The 17,027-nt window shown below is 46.5% G+C and overlaps 1 protein-coding gene across 1 annotated transcript in view; it reads left to right on the top strand.

The window, feature by feature from the left end:
• PCCA (propionyl CoA carboxylase, alpha polypeptide) overlaps positions 1-17,027 on the top strand; it is a 270,962-nt gene that overhangs the window by 95,270 nt on the left and 158,665 nt on the right. Inside the window, exons 10-13 of the mRNA XM_012723156.1 lie at positions 3,154-3,232; positions 9,402-9,504; positions 10,657-10,751; positions 11,521-11,671. Coding sequence (XP_012578610.1) covers positions 3,154-3,232; positions 9,402-9,504; positions 10,657-10,751; positions 11,521-11,671 — 428 coding nt within the window. The remainder of the gene's footprint in view (positions 1-3,153; positions 3,233-9,401; positions 9,505-10,656; positions 10,752-11,520; positions 11,672-17,027) is intronic.

Below are 17,027 nucleotides of genomic sequence, written 5' to 3'. Positions count from 1 at the left end.
ACAGGCAGATGGACTGAAAGACTTCTGGGGTTGCGGAGAGGGAACAGGAGAGGTCTGCGTGCCCTGTGGGTCAGCTCCCTCTTTGGGGGTTGAGCTCATGCTGCAGGGGCTGCAGATAGCTTCATAGTGCAGAGACTTAACCCTTGTGCCACTTGGGAGGCCCCCCGCTTTTTTTTTAATCACATAGTGTTTGGAAGCGTTTGTTTCTCTAATTGTACAGAAGGGGAGAAAAGGACGGAGACCTCGTGCCCCTTGACAGTGTGTGCTGTTATCTCTGGGGCTGGAGGTGTAGAGGTGGTAGCAGTGGGCATCCGAGGAGGGGGCGGGAAGACGGGAGAAACTTGCAGCTAGCACAGGGTCTGAGCTTTTCTTGTCAAAAACAATCTTTTCATAGCAGGAGATTTGTCTCCTTTTGAAACCCCGGGAGAATTTTGTTACCTTAAGGAAGGTTTCAGCCAAGTCAGTTGAAGTCCATAAAGTGAAACGCGCCGTGGACAGAAGGAATACTCCAAGGGATGAGAGGGGAGGGGCAGGCCCCGGTGGAAATGTCCTGTCCTAAGGAGGGCTAGCACGGGGCAGCCATGACAGTCAACTTGGCCTTTTCTGTTTTGTTTTTTTTTTTTTTTCTTCCTGAAACATCACCTTTTGACTGAACCTTTTTTGTTTTTTTCCCTTTTTCTTCCAGTTCCCGACACCCTCTGACTTCCCCTGTGTAGAGTCACAGAGACACAGTTAAAAAGCAGGGAGGAGGGACTGGGCTCTGGCTAGTGCTTACTGTCAGCTGTGTGGAGTGTTCTTTTCCTTCCTGTTGTAGTGGCTTGTTCTCCAGGCAGGGTGACTGCCTAAAAGCATGTGCGCTCCAGAGTGTGATGACTTGGCATGAGTTGAGTAGAAAACCTCACCCTTCTATTATTTCCAATTAGAGCTCAAAGATTAGATTGAGACACAGTGAATGTGATAGCCCTGACTGCTGCCAGTCTCTTCCTTGCTCCCAGTTGTTTACTTGCCTCACTAGAGCTGTGTCAGGGTGCTCTGCCTTCCTGGGTTCTTCAAGGGCAAGTCTGTAGTGCCTCTGTGGAGGAGCTGGACGGGGTCCTATTGTTAATGCTCAGCAAACATTGCCCTGTGGCCCAAGTGAGTCTCACCTCTTCTGAACATAGAACCGTACTTGTTGACAACTTATTTTGAGTCCTAGTTCCTTGCGGCCAAGTGCACCCTAACCTCTCCAATCCCTGTGTGTCTAAGATCCAGAGTTGGCAGCCAAAATGGGGTTAGCACTGGAATCAGTGACTGCAAATTTCCAGATCCTCCGAGGGAACTGAAACAGTAGGGATTATGGGATGTGGATGTCATATCTCATCTGCTTCCTATTTATGTGATAGTTTGGTTGGTGAATTAACAACACGTTCTGGGGGGCTGCGGGCCCACTCCTGTCAAAAGGATCCTGCCGTGTCGTTTCTCATTTCTAGATTCTGTTTCTAAACTGCTCAAGACCAGACTCCTCCTCCTTCCTTGACTTCTGCCTCCTCCCCCCGCCCCGCCCCGCTGCCCTCAGGCTGCTGCCCTCTTCCTGTCCTGCTGGCACAAGGCAAGCAAAGTCTCAGCTCTCTTCCTCTGCCATCCTACAGATACTCTAAAGTTTTTCCAGTTGCTCCTTGCACTCGTCTCATGGCTGGTTCCTCTTTATTTTCCCATGATTCCTGCCTCTAGTGTTCAAGGCCTGCCCCTCCCTGGAAGCCTGGCCTCTTCCGCCCTTTTCGCCACATGCTTTTCTTAAAAAGCACACATCCCTTTGCTCTTCCCGCCCTGTGCCCCCTGCTTCTTCTGAGTCCCCAGTGATGCAATTATTTGGGTACCTTCTGTCTTCCTGGGTTGCAAGCTTCCCAGTGTGAAACGGTGTGTTTGCCGTCTCCAAACTGCACTTAGCATTGTTTAAAAAACACTGGCCCAAGTTATCTATACTATCATCTGTACTGGCACTTGAGAGATTGAAGCCATTTTTAAACACTTAAGAAGAAGTGAGTTCCATTTTAACTAAATTGATGCTTAGATGTTGCTTTGAGGTTCAGAGGTCAAAGGCCACGGACCTCTGACCCTCCTTTCCCCTTCCCTCTAAGATCCTATAGCAAGTGTTTAGTGCTTTTGGAGTGTCACAGCCAGGAAGAGTCCTTTTCCTTCAGAAAAGGGCAGAGGCAAGTAGACGGAGGCATGTACTGCCACACGCTTTCAGGAAGTCTCTGAACAAAGAGACTGTAACTTGATAAACTCTTACGGGTGGCTTGTGCTGTCAAAAATTTTACTTTCTAATAATTAACCCAAGTTCTCAATCCTGTTCCTAATGTCAATTTTATGATTGTTTTTTCTCTTACAAAACTTGAGCTGGAAATTTCCAGAAGTATCTCTCCTCTCCCGCAGCCCCATCAGTGGGAAAAATACCATTTTTTTTTTAGACCTAGTTTTGTGTTTCCGTGACACCCACCAGTCCAGACACTGCTTGCTGAATGAATGAAAGAGTGTACTAGTCTCTCCACTGACATCAGCTGGCCCTGGGCCCTCTGCTTCTGCCCATCATATAATAATCATAGCTTGATTTCCCCCCAAAACCATCTTGTCAGTTTTTGCTGATTAAAACTGTAGGAGTTCCCAGTGATTTTTAAGATGAAAATGCCCCAGCTACTCATGAAGTACTACTCTGGAAAAAAGAGAATGTAATTTTTTTTTTTAAGAACTTAATTTTCATATACATGCAAATAGTAGTCTTGGTGAGTCATAGGTATATACGTGTGATTTTCCTTAGTGCTGTGTAAACAAATTGCTTCCTTATATCTCCGGTTAGTTCATCTGTATCCACTTCCACTTTTGGAATCCATTGTCAAGCAACTTGTTTTCTTAACTTTTTATATCACTACTAGGGAAAATATTATGTTTATTGATACATATGAATTTTTTTCTTTTAAAATGATCACACTCACTTCTTAAAAATATGTGTACCCATGATTAATCCACTGGTGTTATTTTCCTGACTCTAAAGAAAGGAACTTTTAAATAAATTAGTTATTGTCTTCTGCGTTATTGAACATGTGGGCAGTTGTCATGTTCATGCATCCAAATGATCAAAGTCTGAACTTCTGTCTAATTCTCCCCTGCTGCTAGGCTACCCTGTCATGATCAAGGCCTCAGCAGGTGGCGGCGGGAAAGGCATGCGGATCGCTTGGGATGATGAAGAGACCAGGTGAGATGCTGTCCAAAATATACTTTTGATGAAAATTGCAGCTCCCAGTTTTATTAAACTGACAAGTAAACAGATCCCAAAGCATAAAGGAAGAAATACAATAGCCATCTAATTGTTACTCCTGTAGATAGGAGAAATAATTGGGAATGCTCTAGAAAACGCCTTTATTTATATTTTGATGATGATTATCCTATTATGGAAAGATTTTTATTTTCTTAAAGATTAACAAAGCATTACTTTTTTTCCCCCAGTAGATTACAATTATGCTCATGATCCTGTTTTCCAAGCAGAATTCACTGGTTTTTAGCTGTAGAATATGTACTCAATGTATTCTTGCTTTCCTTTGTCTACAGAAGTAGTGAACTACTTTGATAATTTTATGATATGAAATATATTTTCTTTTAAAATTTAATATTACTGTATTTCCCCTATATATGTAGTGTCCTCTCTTGCAAATGTGGAACACTTTCTTATGAATACTGTTAGAAATCAAAAGTAACTCTTTTTTTTTTTTTTTTAAGATTTTATTTATTTGTGCATACAGAACTGGGGTACAGGCGAGAGGCTCAGGGGCGGTGAGAGGCTTCACCAGAGACAGAGTGGGGAGCAGAACAGGCAGATCCACGAAGTACACTGCTGAGGGGAGCAGAGGGCGGGTCAGGAGAGGTCTGCCACGCCATGTGGTCACCTCCGGGGCTGGCGGGAATTGAACTCCTGCGGAAGCGGCTTTAGATTCTCAGTGCTGTGCTTTAACCCGCTGAGCCATCAGGGAGGGCCCCAAAAGTAACTCTTTAAAGACAAAATTTAGAAGCCCTAAGGCATTTGATTGATACACCTCAGTATTTGACAAGAAATATTTTTTTAAAACTCCCTCATAGGAACAGATTTTAAAGGGCTCTGTTCAGATTTGTGTCATCTATTTTCAGGCATAGCAGCAAGAGAGTGAGGGAGATGTCTGAGTGTTATGGAAGAGGGGTGAAAACAAATCATTGAACTGGTTTTGTTGATGTTGTCTTTCCTGCCCTTCAGAGGGAATTTGGTCTTTCACCTGGTTTGTTCTGATTCTTCCTTTCTTTTCTTTTTCCTTTCTTCCCTACACTCCCAAGTCTCTTAGAGCGAATTTTGGAGTAGTTAGTGTGAACATCATCTAGTACAAACCTAAGTAAGAAATTAGGTTATAAAGTGAACAACTAAGGTGAAAATCCTTATTATCTTGTAAAATCTTTTGGGAAACCACCATATCAGAGACTTGAGCAGATAGTTGTATGTAGTCTCAGAACACCATGGTTTTTTGGTTGCGCTTCCGAGAAAGTGTGTGGCTTGTGTTGAGAGGAGTTGCTGTATGGCAAATACAGGTCTTTAAGAACCTGTCTCGGGCTGGTGTAAGAAATTACACAGTGCAGCACTGTGAAGCTATCTGTAGCCACTGCAGCACGAGTTTGATCCTCAGCCAGGGAGCTGACCCACAGGGCGCAGCAGACCTCTCCTATCAGGCCTGCTGCTCCTCTCAGCGGTGTATTTCATTTAATCCTTCTGTTCTGTTTTCCCACTCTGTCTCTGGTGAATCCTTTCACCCTCCCACACCTCTGGCATGTACGCCAGTCTGTGTGTGCACAAATAAGTAAATAAATCTAAAAATAATAATAAAACCCTGTTTCTCTAGTGACTCTGATACCAGATACGGACTGAGGTAATTTCAGATTCTCTTTCCCATGTTAAGCTTACCCAGCAAGAATGAAACCACGTGTGGGTTGGCAATATTTGTTGAGAGCCTGCTGTGTGACAGGCACTGTATTAGTTTCCAGAAATAGAGTCATGGACAAAACCAGACAAAATAAAATGTTCCTCCCTGGAGTTTATATGCTAGATATGTATTCTTACCCTTTGAATTTATGGAGCCATACCATTCAGGACTGGTTCATGAACGTGGATGAAGAATAAAAGGTATATATTTTGTTGAGTAGTCTCCTTCGGGAATTTAGCATTTCTTCCAAGACAGGCAGCAAAGTAATGTGGAAGTAATTGCTGTGGAACTTTTTACTGTTTAGAAAATCACACAGTTGATTACATTACAGTTTTAAATGTCTCTTAAATTACAGTGATTGTGGACATGTCACTGGAGCTTACTCCTGGGTCAAGAACCATACCCCTTACCCCAACTTAGTTATTATTTTTTAAATTTTGAGTAAAATTTGTTTGCTATGCATATTTCTTCATGCATTTTAAATCACCTTAAGCCTTAACTTGAGAAGAGTCCCATAGGCTGCATGACTCATGCCATGCCCAAGGTTCAGTGCAGGAGGAGACAGTGAACAAAGCCAGAGAAGATCTGTTGCCACTGGGGAAGGGAGGGGTCAGTGGGGTAAGAAAGAGCCCTGGGCGTTGTTGGAGGGAAGTCCCATGCTAAACAGACTGGTCAGGGTTTTCCTCACGGAGGAGACACATTCCAGCATGGAGTTAAGCATCCATGCCAGGGAGGTGCACATGCCTTCCCTGAGCCAATCTGGGATCGACACGGTCACCAGCTGGCGAGGGCAGAACAGGGGAGATGGGCTGAGGGCTCGTGGGTGTAATGGGGGTCTGGTGTAGTGGACCTTGCGGGTGGCTGTTAGTGGGATGGGAAGCTACTGGCGAGTTTAGCGTGGAGAACGTACACTCCTAGCAATTCAACAAATTCCTAACATTATTTTTTTAAAAACTATCCGCACATTGAAACATACAAAGAAATAGACCCATAACCTCTAAATGCAGTGGACCTCTCCACAGTGACTCGGGCTTCCTCGCAGTATGGCGGCTTTGGTCTTCTGAGATCATGAACATGGGGCTCAAGGACAGTTGTTTCAAATCCAAGTGGGAGCTGTATTACTTTTTTTTTTTTAAATAATATAACAGTTTATTTTTGCATCATTTTGTGCCTTTTTCCATCTCAGTTGTAATCCCCGTGGGCTTCCCAGCACCAAATCACCCGTGTGCCATCACCATAGTCCAGTGCGCTACCCTCCCCCCACTGTTTTTGATTCTATTTCCCGCTCCACCCCGTAAAATGTCTCTGGTTATATAGCTGTTCATCATCATCATCATCATTATTATTATTATTTTCTCTCCTGCTATGAGTGAAACCATCCGGTGTTTTTCCTTTCCTTTCTGGTTTATTTCACAAAGCATGATCCCTTCCAGGGAGCTGTGTTACTTTTAATGATCCAGCCTCAGAAGGCATACAGGTTCCTTCCAGCACTTTCTCTTGCCCTTCAGTGAGTGCACATCAGCTCAGATTCAAGGGAAAGGGCCTCACCAGGGAGTGGCGCCCCTGAGATGAACTCGGGAAATGGGCTACCTGGTGGTGGCCTCCTTTGGGAAGGACAATTTGCTGTGGCCCCAACATAGGAGACAAAGCTGTGGTGATGATGTCAAGCACAACTAAATGGTTTTAAAGATGTGTATTTTCTCACTTGATCTTTTTTTTTTTTCTCTTTTGTGTGGCAATTCCACTGTGAAAACCTTAGCATTTGTTTTTCATTACTCTTCTTAGGATCCCTGACTTCTTGTCATTCTCCAGAGCTGCCATTACTAACATATTCTTTTATGGTGCGGATTACGTCTCACGGTTTCTGGGCACTGAACTTTGCTATGCTGCTGTTAATCTATAGATTTAAAGAAAAGGTATATATTTATGCATACAAGAACTGGGGTACAGTCCTGAGGTGCGGGGGGTTTTTGTGTGTATGTGTGAGAGGAGTCACCAGAGACAGAGTGGGAAGCAGGACAGACAGATGCCTGAAATAACAGCATGGAGGGGAGCCGCAGGTGAAAGACAGGGCTGTCTGCTGCGCCCTGTGGGTCACTCCCTGGGCAGGGATCCGATCCAACTCCTGCTGCGGGGGCTGCCACAGCTTCATAGTGCTGCGCTTTAACCCATTGTGCCACCAGGGAGGGCTAATCTATAGATTTTTAATTTAGAATTCAGTATTTTCAGAAATTATTATATCCGTTCACATATTGGTCATCATTTTGTTAACACTTTAATCCTTTCTTGGCCTATAATCAATGCAAAAGAAGTTCATGTTATTACTAAGTATGTCCGTAAATCATTTTCTTAATATATGACTCTTTCCAGCTTGATAAATAAAGCAGCTCTGAAACAAAGATATAACACTATTTGATTTAACGATGCATGCTCCTCATTTTTTTAAAAAAAGTTGCCCTCTATTTCAAGTTAATTTGGAAAAATCAAATGTGCAGAAAAATGGAGAGACCAGCCCGGAAAATACCATCTATCTGCGACTTCTGGCGTCACCAGCTGTTCGTGTCCTGCTGTGCAGGATCTGTTGCTTCTTCCCGCCTTCTTCCTAGAGAAGAAATTTATTTTTGCATAATCTGCAAAAATTTCAGTTTTCTTTGGAAGGAAAACTTAGTAGTAGTTAATTACTTTAATCTTTCTCTGAAGGAGTGCCGCCCTCATCCAGCATCTTTCTTAAGCTTTTTTCAGGGAAGTAGCCACTATCATTGGTCTTGAATCTTTAGAACATCTAAGTTTAAAAATGATCAGGCTTGTTGTTTTTACATAATAGATTAGAGCAAGTGTGATGAAGGCTATTGAAAGTAGACACAGGTCTTTTCATCCTCTCTGGCTTCCTTTCCCCTGACCAAAGTTAAGGGACGTATTTCGGCACAAACGGAGAAGGGATCGCGTCTGCATTTGGGAATATTCCCACGAGTTTAGGTATCGGGGAGACTGTTTCTGTTTTATTTTTGTATCCTCAGCACCTAGCAGGCATTAGGTACATAGTTCTGTGGTTAGTGAATAGTTACTGACTGCATGTATAACTGAGGCCAGTGTTCTTGATGCAGTTTTTCATGAGCTCCTCAATAATGCTGCAGATGTTGTCAAACTTGATAATCTGTGTGAGTGCCTCTGATTTTTCACTTTTGATGTTCTTAACTTAAATGCAAAATGAGAGCTTTCAGTCATTACAGAAGAGACAAGCTGTAAAGTACTGTGTTTTTTCCTGAGTCACTGTGTCCTGTCTAATAAGAAGGTATTTATATGGTATTGAGAACAATGAGTCACTGTACTTTACTTTCTTTGAGGTTTGCAGTCTCCTGAGACCTGAAGCCCATTCCCTTAAATCAAGAAAGTACTGGAGAACTAAGAAAACTGATACCTTTCCCCTGAGATCTTTGAGAAATAGGACCTTTTGCAATATGTTTTAAAATTTATGCTTAGTGTTTACTTGCAATACTTGCCTGTTCAAGTATAGAAATAAATAATTATTTAAAATATTGCTGATTGCTGTTGGCAGATGAAAAGGTTGGAGGAATTTTAATGTCGTACATTGAAAATGGGTATTTAATCTGAAGATTAATAAGCTATTAACTGTAAAATTACATATCGATTTTATATTCTGAATATAACACCGGATGGGAATCTGTATCCTTAATTACCCTGGCTGAATCAGCTCATTTCCTCGTGTATGAGTTGAGTAAAGCTGTTGAGTAATGTATGCGTGTAATCATAGTGGCTTCAGTTACATAGTTTGCGAATAAAATGTGTAAAATAATAATTCAATCCGTATTTTTGTTTAAAAAAATTGTACTCTTGTAAACAATTGTGAACAATTTTAAAAAAGATGGTCATGAATGTGGGAGGCAGTTGCTTCAGCGGTGTCTTTTAGATGCGAGTGACGCCTTCGCACCCTCCTGCCGCTCGCCCCTCCTCAGTGCCTCTGCTGCCCTTCTGGTCCGTTGGGGCGGTAGACTCGGGCCTTCTGCATGTCTGTGTGCACCTTCTCACTTTTGAGTCACAGGAATAACTGTGTTTATGGATTTTTTTTGTTAGTGGGATTAATGTGTATTAGATGGAGATGGAATTTTATATGATTGCACGGCTTATTGAATCATCTCATTTGTAACAGCTGGGGAAATACGAGTTGATGTTACTGCTCCGAAAAGAATATCTAGGATCTGGGAAAGAAAACGACTCACTGAGGTCACACACAGCTCATGAGGGGGAAGAATTGCAGTTCAACCAAAGTTAATTTAGTTTTTTTGTGTGTGAAGTGACTTTTTCCTCTGATTTGCTCGGGATTGAGCCAGAAAGTTTTGTTGATTTGCTTTATAATGAGGACTGTATCTTTTGTTTGTTTGACTGTTCATCTGTTTTCCTTTACAGGGATGGTTTTAGGTTTTCTTCGCAAGAAGCAGCTTCTAGTTTTGGTGACGATAGATTACTAATAGAAAAATTTATTGACAACCCTCGTCATATAGAGATTCAGGTTGGTACAGATTAAAATGCTTTCTAATTACTATGACTAAATATCACTTATTCTGATTGGAAATAACTTCTTCCATTCAGAGTGACTGAATTGTTCTAGTAAGTTTGAGTAAGTAAAAGGCGAAATCTGTATAACTTGATTCCTATCTCAGGAATCTGTTATACTTTTGTCAAGAGGGTGTGACATCACCATGATCTTTTTTACTTGATTATTCTTTCAGTATCTCTATAAAATAATAAGCCTATATCACCTGCTATTTATAATTCATGAGAAACTGATTTGCCTAGGGAAGTGGCAGAGCTGTTTGGAGCTAAAATTAACGCCTAGTCATTTCACTTCGAGAACAGCTTTTACCTCTGTGAGCTTAGTAAGGCATTCAGCAACATACACCTGCTCTTTAACTCTGAAGACAGACCAATCGTTCCTGAACGCCAGCATTCTGTTTAAGAGCACTGCCTAGTTTAGGGTCGCCAGCTTAGCTAAAATAGATGTGACACTTGAATTTCAGCTAAACAAGTCCTTCCAAAGAGTAAAAATATGTCCTTTGTATTTCTATTAAAACTTTTCTTCACTGTTTGTCAGAAATTCAAATATAACTGGTGTCTGTTATTTTATCTGGCAACCCCAGCTTATTTCCATTAATACAGAGGGGAAAAATCACAATCTGTTACCTGTTAACCCCAGACCTTTTGCCAGTTTTCCTGTAACAGAAATAAAACCCAGTAACAACACCCAGCCACAAGCAACCAACAACGTAGTGGATGTAGCTAACATATAGCCTTCTTGGTTGAGGGACGTGGAGTGCGGACAAGCGGGCGCACCAGCCCCCACCTGCTCAGCCGCTGGTCCTGGGCTGCGCAGGCTGCCCTGGCCCCTCCGGGCGCCGCCCTAGGTGGGGTGCATCCCCCACCGCCTTGGAGCTGGGGCAGGGTTTTTTCCTGAAGCCTTTGTGCGTTTTCTGGTTGTAAATGCAGCCTCCGCCTAAGATCCCCCAGAAGAGGAGAGTGCCCGAGGGGCGGGGCTGTGCCCTGTGAGGCTGGAGCGCAGCAAGGAAGGGGACTTTGGGGGTGGGGGGCTCAAAGGAAGGGGACATTGGGGGTGGGGGCTCGCCATGAAATGGGGCTGGTTGTAACGATGACGCTGTTCTCTCAGGTCCTAGGTGACAAACATGGCAATGCTCTGTGGCTCAACGAAAGAGAGTGTTCCATTCAGCGCCGAAATCAGAAAGTGGTGGAGGAGGCGCCCAGGTGAGGTCCGCGGCCTGCCCGCTGCCCGTAGCCCCTGCTGGACTTGGCTCGGGCCGCGAGGCTTTGAGGGGCTCGCTGGAGTCGTGTGTATCTTTAGGACAGGAGGGTGTCCCTGGCTCGTTCTCGGCAACTGCTTGCACGAAGGTGAGAGAACGCTCAAGGAGTCGGGGTTTCCTCAGAGGAGAAGGGCGGGTGGACCGCAGGCTTCCCGGGACGGGGCGCCCCGCCGGGCACTCAGGGGCTCGTAAAGCACCAGGACACAGAAAAGCACAAAAATAAGACAACTCAGCGCCCAGGAAACGGTGAGGCGTGCGCCGGTTTGTGGTCGGGGACCTGAGAGGAGACGAGACGGAGAGGCGGCCGCCGGCGAGGGGGCGCCCGAGCTGACTGAGCGTGGGTGCTGCTCAGTGGCAAACCCGCCAACAGGGCAGAGCCGCGAACGGGGAACCCAGGAATCCTCAGGGTCAGGCTTCGGTCTCTGCCCCAGGTTTAGAGTGCAGCAGTTCACCAGAGGCCGTTTTCCTGGTCGAAAGCCTCCCGCGCCGAAATGGCGGCTGGAAGGATGGACGCCGCAGGCAACGCGGGAGCTTAGGCCGTTGGCTGACAGAAACCCGCTGACTCACTGAGAGGGCTGACTCGGCTAACGCGCGCCTGTGGACCTCCCCGCTGCACGGGGCTGCTGGCTGAGGGAGCTTAAGAAAGCTTAGATGGGCGCTTACATGGGCCACCCAGGCCTGCTTTCGTTTGACGCGACTCCCCTTGCTTTCAGCATTTTTCTAGATTCGGAGACTCGGCGGGCCATGGGCGAGCAGGCCGTGGCGCTGGCCAAAGCCGTGCAGTATTCTTCTGCGGGAACCGTGGAATTCCTCGTGGACTCAAAGAAGAACTTCTATTTCCTGGAGATGAATACAAGACTGCAGGTAACAGCAGCCCTGACTTTGCTGCCCCGCCAGGCGGCCGCACTGGGCCCTTCCTCAACACCCCGTTTGCTTTATCAAACCTGGAAAGGGCTCCTAACTGGTCAGCCGAGATCTCCTTCTCGTGTCTGTGCGCAGGCGTGTCCTGGCACCGACAGGGCCGTTTCCCAGCCGTGTCCAGTCCTCCTCTTCACTGCTGACCATTAACCCCACTCGCCTGTTGTCCCCTCTCTCTCTTTCGCTCTCGAACCAGCGTTAGGGCTCACACTCTGTTGGAGAAGCTCCTCTGGCTGGTGTAAATAGAACGGGCCTGATGACTGACAGGGGCACCGCGTCGTTGGGAGGACACCTGGCTTGACCCTCACGTAGGGCATGGACCCGTTCCCAACCCGCGGCCAGAACCTGCCGCCACAGCAGGAGGGCGAGCGCGGTGCTGTGGGGAGCTGTTGGGAGCTGTGGGGAGGCCGTCCCAGAATCGGGGGCTTAGGGCCACGCTTCCCAGGGTCCCCGAGGGCGGTGACCCACTGGCGACTTTATTCTTCCTTCCTCCCTTTTTTTCTTATTTAAAGACAGCTACAGAAAAGACACAGAACACGGCCGTTTAGTTACAGATCTCTATAAAGCAGGCGTCATGTAGACGCCAGCTGGGTCTGAAGCCCCAAAGCCTGGTTTCTTACTCCTCCTTCCCCTCCTCAGCTACTCCTTCATCTTCCCCGAGCTAATGATGATTCTGACTGAATTCTGCACCCCTCCTGGCGGTTTCTGGACAGTTAGACTTGCGCACACCTCAGCGTCTGAATCCGTTGTTCCTTGTTAGCTTCCAGAAGAGCTGGGACCGTGAGGGTGATTTTGTGCCGGCGTCTGTGCCCGCGTCTGCAGGGTCAGCCCTGTCGTTGAGGTGCCCGTGCGCTGCTCCTTGCCCCGTTTCTGCAGATACTTACTTTCCAGTTTTCTGTGATCTGTATTAGCCAGAGCTGCCCTGTCACATTTTTAATCACCGACCTGGTGACTTAAGTCAGCAAAAGTTTGTTCGCCTAAGCTCCGGGAGACAGATCTGAAGTCTAGCGGTTGGCTGCTTGCTTCCCTTGGGGCAGGGGAGAATCTGTTCTCCGCGCTCCCTGGCTTCGCTAATGCCACTCACCCTCCGCACCCTGGCCTGGTGGCCCCGAGCCCCAGGCTCGCTGGCGTTCTCCTGGGTTCCTGTGTTCAGAGTTCTGTCTCTTTGAACGCAGCAGTGCTTGGCTTTAGGGCCCAGGCAACCCACTGTGGCCTGTTGATCACACCTGCCCAGCCCCTCCTTCCAGATAAGGTGACACTTGCGGATTCCAGGTGGACATGCGCTTTGGAAGGCCCCTGCTCGGCCCAGTTCATCACGGGATGTATCAGCATGTTGCTGACATAGGTACTTTTCTCTTTGTGTATTTTAGTCAACAGATATTTTAAAGATAAGCAGCACCCCTGGTCCTTAGCAACAGAAACACACTGTCTCGAATTGGGGGCTGGCAGCGGAGGGTAGCGACGCAGGACTGAGGGCTAGAGGGCGGCCTGCGCTTCTTCCCCTGACCTTCCTGGGCTGCCGTGGGCCGAGTCACACAGGCAGAGCTGTGTCCTGCTCGCGGGTGTTGTTACAGCTGTTTCCCTCCGTGCACCCTAGCCGTCTGGGCCATGCTCTTCCGGCTCCCTGAGGTAACTCCTGTGCGTGTCCCTGCTGCCGAGAGATGTGCGAGGGGCGCTTTCTGTGGTTTGCCTTTGGCCTCGGTCTTCGTTCTTGTGTTCTCCAGGGTCCTGCCCTCACGTGCTGGCACGAGAAGCCCTGTGCTTCTCTTTCGTGTGCTGTATCTTTGCTCTTCCTTCACTCTCTGCCAGTCTGTATTCAGATATTTTACATGATCCATGGTAACCAACATACAATTTTTTAGCCAGATTTCATCTTTGTCTTGTGCCTGGACCATTTGCTTCACAGAAAGCTAACGTCATTTGATAAACTGGTGTTTAAATTTAATCCTATTTGAAAATACTTTCTTTTTGTCCAGCTCTGTGGTTTTCCTTTTGCACATACATTGTTTGATTTTATGCCCATCTTCGGGCATAAAATAATAGCATTTCTAATCGTTTGGTAGAACATTACAGCGTACTCAGCTTACTCAAGCCTAATATCAGTAAGCTTCCATCTTTCCCAGCAGGACAGACAAGGTCCCTATGCCAAGGACCTAGGACTTTCTCTTGGCTTCTGTGCAGTCACAGGTCATTGTGATTCTTCCCTTTTACTTGAGATAGCCAGTATTTGTTGCGTTCTACCCCGTACTTACCCTTTTGCCTCAGTGTGGGAATTTACTCGGAGGTGTTGTGAGGAAGATTTTCCCTTTACTTTCTACTGCACCTGACTTGCCGCCTGGCCACACGGCCCCATCTGGCGGGTTCTCCAGCGTCAGCTTCGTTCCCGCAGTCCGCTTTGCTTCTGAGGCCCAGCCTGGAGTGGGCATCGACCCACGAGTTGCGGGGGGCTCAGCACCTCGAGACGCAGAGGCCAGTAACAAGTCCTAGCCTGTCACCTGTCCTTCCGAATGGCCCTAACTTGGGGCTCCTAGGACCACTCCTCAGGTTCCCTAATTTACTAGGCCCACTCAAGGTGCTCAGGGAGATGCACTTACTGCCTTTTTGATATGAAAGGTTATGATCAAGGATGCAGATTTCAGGCAATGGGGCCACACATGGGATGGAGCTGAGGGCTCCCGGAGATGACATGGAGCTTCTGAACCCAGGGAGGCGAAGGCCACTGCTCTGCTGGAAGGGGGACACTTTCTCCACACAGAAGTTCTCGGAATCCCGTACTTTGGGGTCTTTGTCGGGACTTGGTAGTGTAGGTCTAGTCAGTTACTTGTTAGTTTTCCCGACTCACCCCCCTTCTCCGGAGGGTGGGGGTGGGGCCGAACCTTCCCAGCTTCTAATTCTGGCCTGGTCTTTTTAGTGACCAGCCCCCATCCCGGCGCCTACCCAGTGTCACCTCATGAGAACAAAGGTGCTCCTCTCACTCAGGAAATTCCAAGGAGCTTTGGAGCAACGTGTCAGGAACCAGGGTCAAAGACCAGGCATTAGCAGGCCCTGGGGAGCCCTGTGTGCACTGCTTGTTTCGTAGTTGTGCTGCGGGGGACACTTCTGTGCTGCCAGCCAATGACGATTTTGCTTCCATTCGCGGAAGGGTTTCTTAGTTTGGTCATTGGTTTCTGGCTGACCGAAAATATTATTCCTCTGCCTCTGGGTATTTCTGGGGAGACTTCAGCTTACATTCTACTCTGCTGAATTACAGAAAATTCTGTTTTTGTACTTTTGTGAATTTCTCTCTTTTGTCAGATTTTCTTTGGTTTTTCTCTCATGAATGTACACATGTACCTAGAATTCATTGAATTTATTGAGTCTATAGATCAATTAATACCTTTCAACTTTTTTTTTTTTGAAAATTTACCTCCTTTATCACTTCTGACATAATTTCCCTCCTTCTGGATTTAGAAATGAATCAACGAATAAGTAACTTTTATGTTAGACCTTTTCGTGTATCTTCCGTGTCTCCTGCCCGCTCTTTGCTATTTTTCATTTTTGTTTTCGGCAGGGGCTATTATTTCTGACTTGTCTTCCTCACTGTCTCTTGAGATGTGTTGTCTTAATTACTTTCCCATTTTGTTTCTTATTTCAATTGTTTATATTCCAGTTCTAGGATTTCTACTTGGTTCTTTAAACTATGACTCAGAGCTTTTTATCTTTTCTCATTTCCCATAGAAGCTTTTAAGTTTGCCTTTTATTTCTGTAAACATAATTAAGTGGCTTTGTAGGGTATCCGCTCATTTCCATCTCTGAAACCTGACTGCTTGTGGGGTGTAGTGTCTTTGCGGTTTCTTGGTTGTGAGGCCTACCCCTTGCGAGCCTTAACTTATTAGATGCTGGTTATTAAAACGATGATTAATTGAAATCATCAGTTCTTCTGGACTCATCAACTCTTGGAGAGCTGATTCCGTTATTTCCGCCACCTGACTGAGCAACAGTGACTTTGAGTACCAGTGACTGGGCACACAGTGGGATGTGGCGGCACGTACACCTGCCGCAGCTCTCCAGGGCAGTGGGCTTCACCCCGGTTCATTCTGGTTTTGAGGCTGCACCCCTTCGTGGCCTCCATCTAAAGCGGGGTGGGGGGGGGTCCATCGTTGCCTCTCTTGGGTCCTCTCCCGCCTTCGTGACTGTCCTTATTTTTCAGTGCCACTAAAAGGTTGTACTTGTGGGCCCTCCCTGGTGGCGCAGTGGGTTAAAGCACAGCACTGAGAATCTAAAGCCGCTTCCTCATGAGTTCGATTCCCGCCTGCCCCGGAGGTGACCACATGGCGTGGCCGGACCTCTCCTGACCCGCCCGCTGCTCCCCTCAGCAGTGTACTTCGTCGGTCTGCTTGTTCTGCACTCCACTCTGACTCTGGTGAATTCTCTCACCCTCCACATCTCTGGCCTGTATCCCAGTTCTGTATGCACAAATAGAAATAAAATCTTTAAAAAAAAAAAAAAAAGTTGTACTTGTTTTTCCCTAGATGGCAAGTGCCTTTAAGGCAAATGGTGTTAATATTGGACTTTGTCTCTTTTTCACATTTTGTTGATTTTGGCTGATGATTCTTTCATCTGTTCATACCTCTTTCGTATTTTTGAGAAGTCCCTTCCCCCAGCAGCTGCCCGGGCCTACTGGTTGTGAGCACTTGCTCCGAGCCCGTGGCCGTGGGGTGCGTTCCGCTCGTATCGGGTAAATGTGGGCCCAGATGCTCAGACTTCCCTACTCATCCTCCCCTGGAAAACAACAATAACCAGACGTCAGAACACTGTTTCAGAAAACCCCCAAGCTGGCAGCCATGATTGCCACGGGGAGCCCCAGAATGGGGCACTGTACCTCTCCGCTGCTTGCTTTTCCCATCTAAATCTCATGCATGTGGCTTTGAGCGACACATCCAAAACTCTTCCAGATGCTTGGAGAACCTCAGTTGCAAGGGGCTTTGGGAACCGAGTTGTGTTTTTATTTTTTGCATGCTTGCGGAAGACCATTGTGTTCAGTGGCTTACATCTTCGTGTTGTAGAAGTACAGCATCTCCTTACTGTCCCCACCACCAAAACACCCACAGTCCACCACCAGAGTCTGTATTCCGGCTCCCGCCCCGCTTTGTTCTCTCTTCTCCTCTCACGCTTGTGGTAACCTCAGTTCTATAGTAAGTATTCTAAGGTTAATTCTTAGTTTGATGTTATCTGATGCTTGCTTTGGTTTCTCTGTATTCCTCACAGGAGTAACTCTTTTCTCCTGACTTATTTGGCTTAGCATCACCCCCTCCACCTCCAT

The sequence above is a fragment of the Condylura cristata genome, unplaced genomic scaffold (genome assembly GCF_000260355.1).
Source record: "Condylura cristata isolate star-nosed mole 26May11 unplaced genomic scaffold, ConCri1.0 scaffold00010, whole genome shotgun sequence".
NCBI classification, from domain to species: domain Eukaryota; kingdom Metazoa; phylum Chordata; class Mammalia; order Eulipotyphla; family Talpidae; genus Condylura; species Condylura cristata.
The sequence above is the reverse complement of the archived record's forward strand: the minus strand, read 5'-3'. Positions and strand labels throughout refer to the sequence as shown.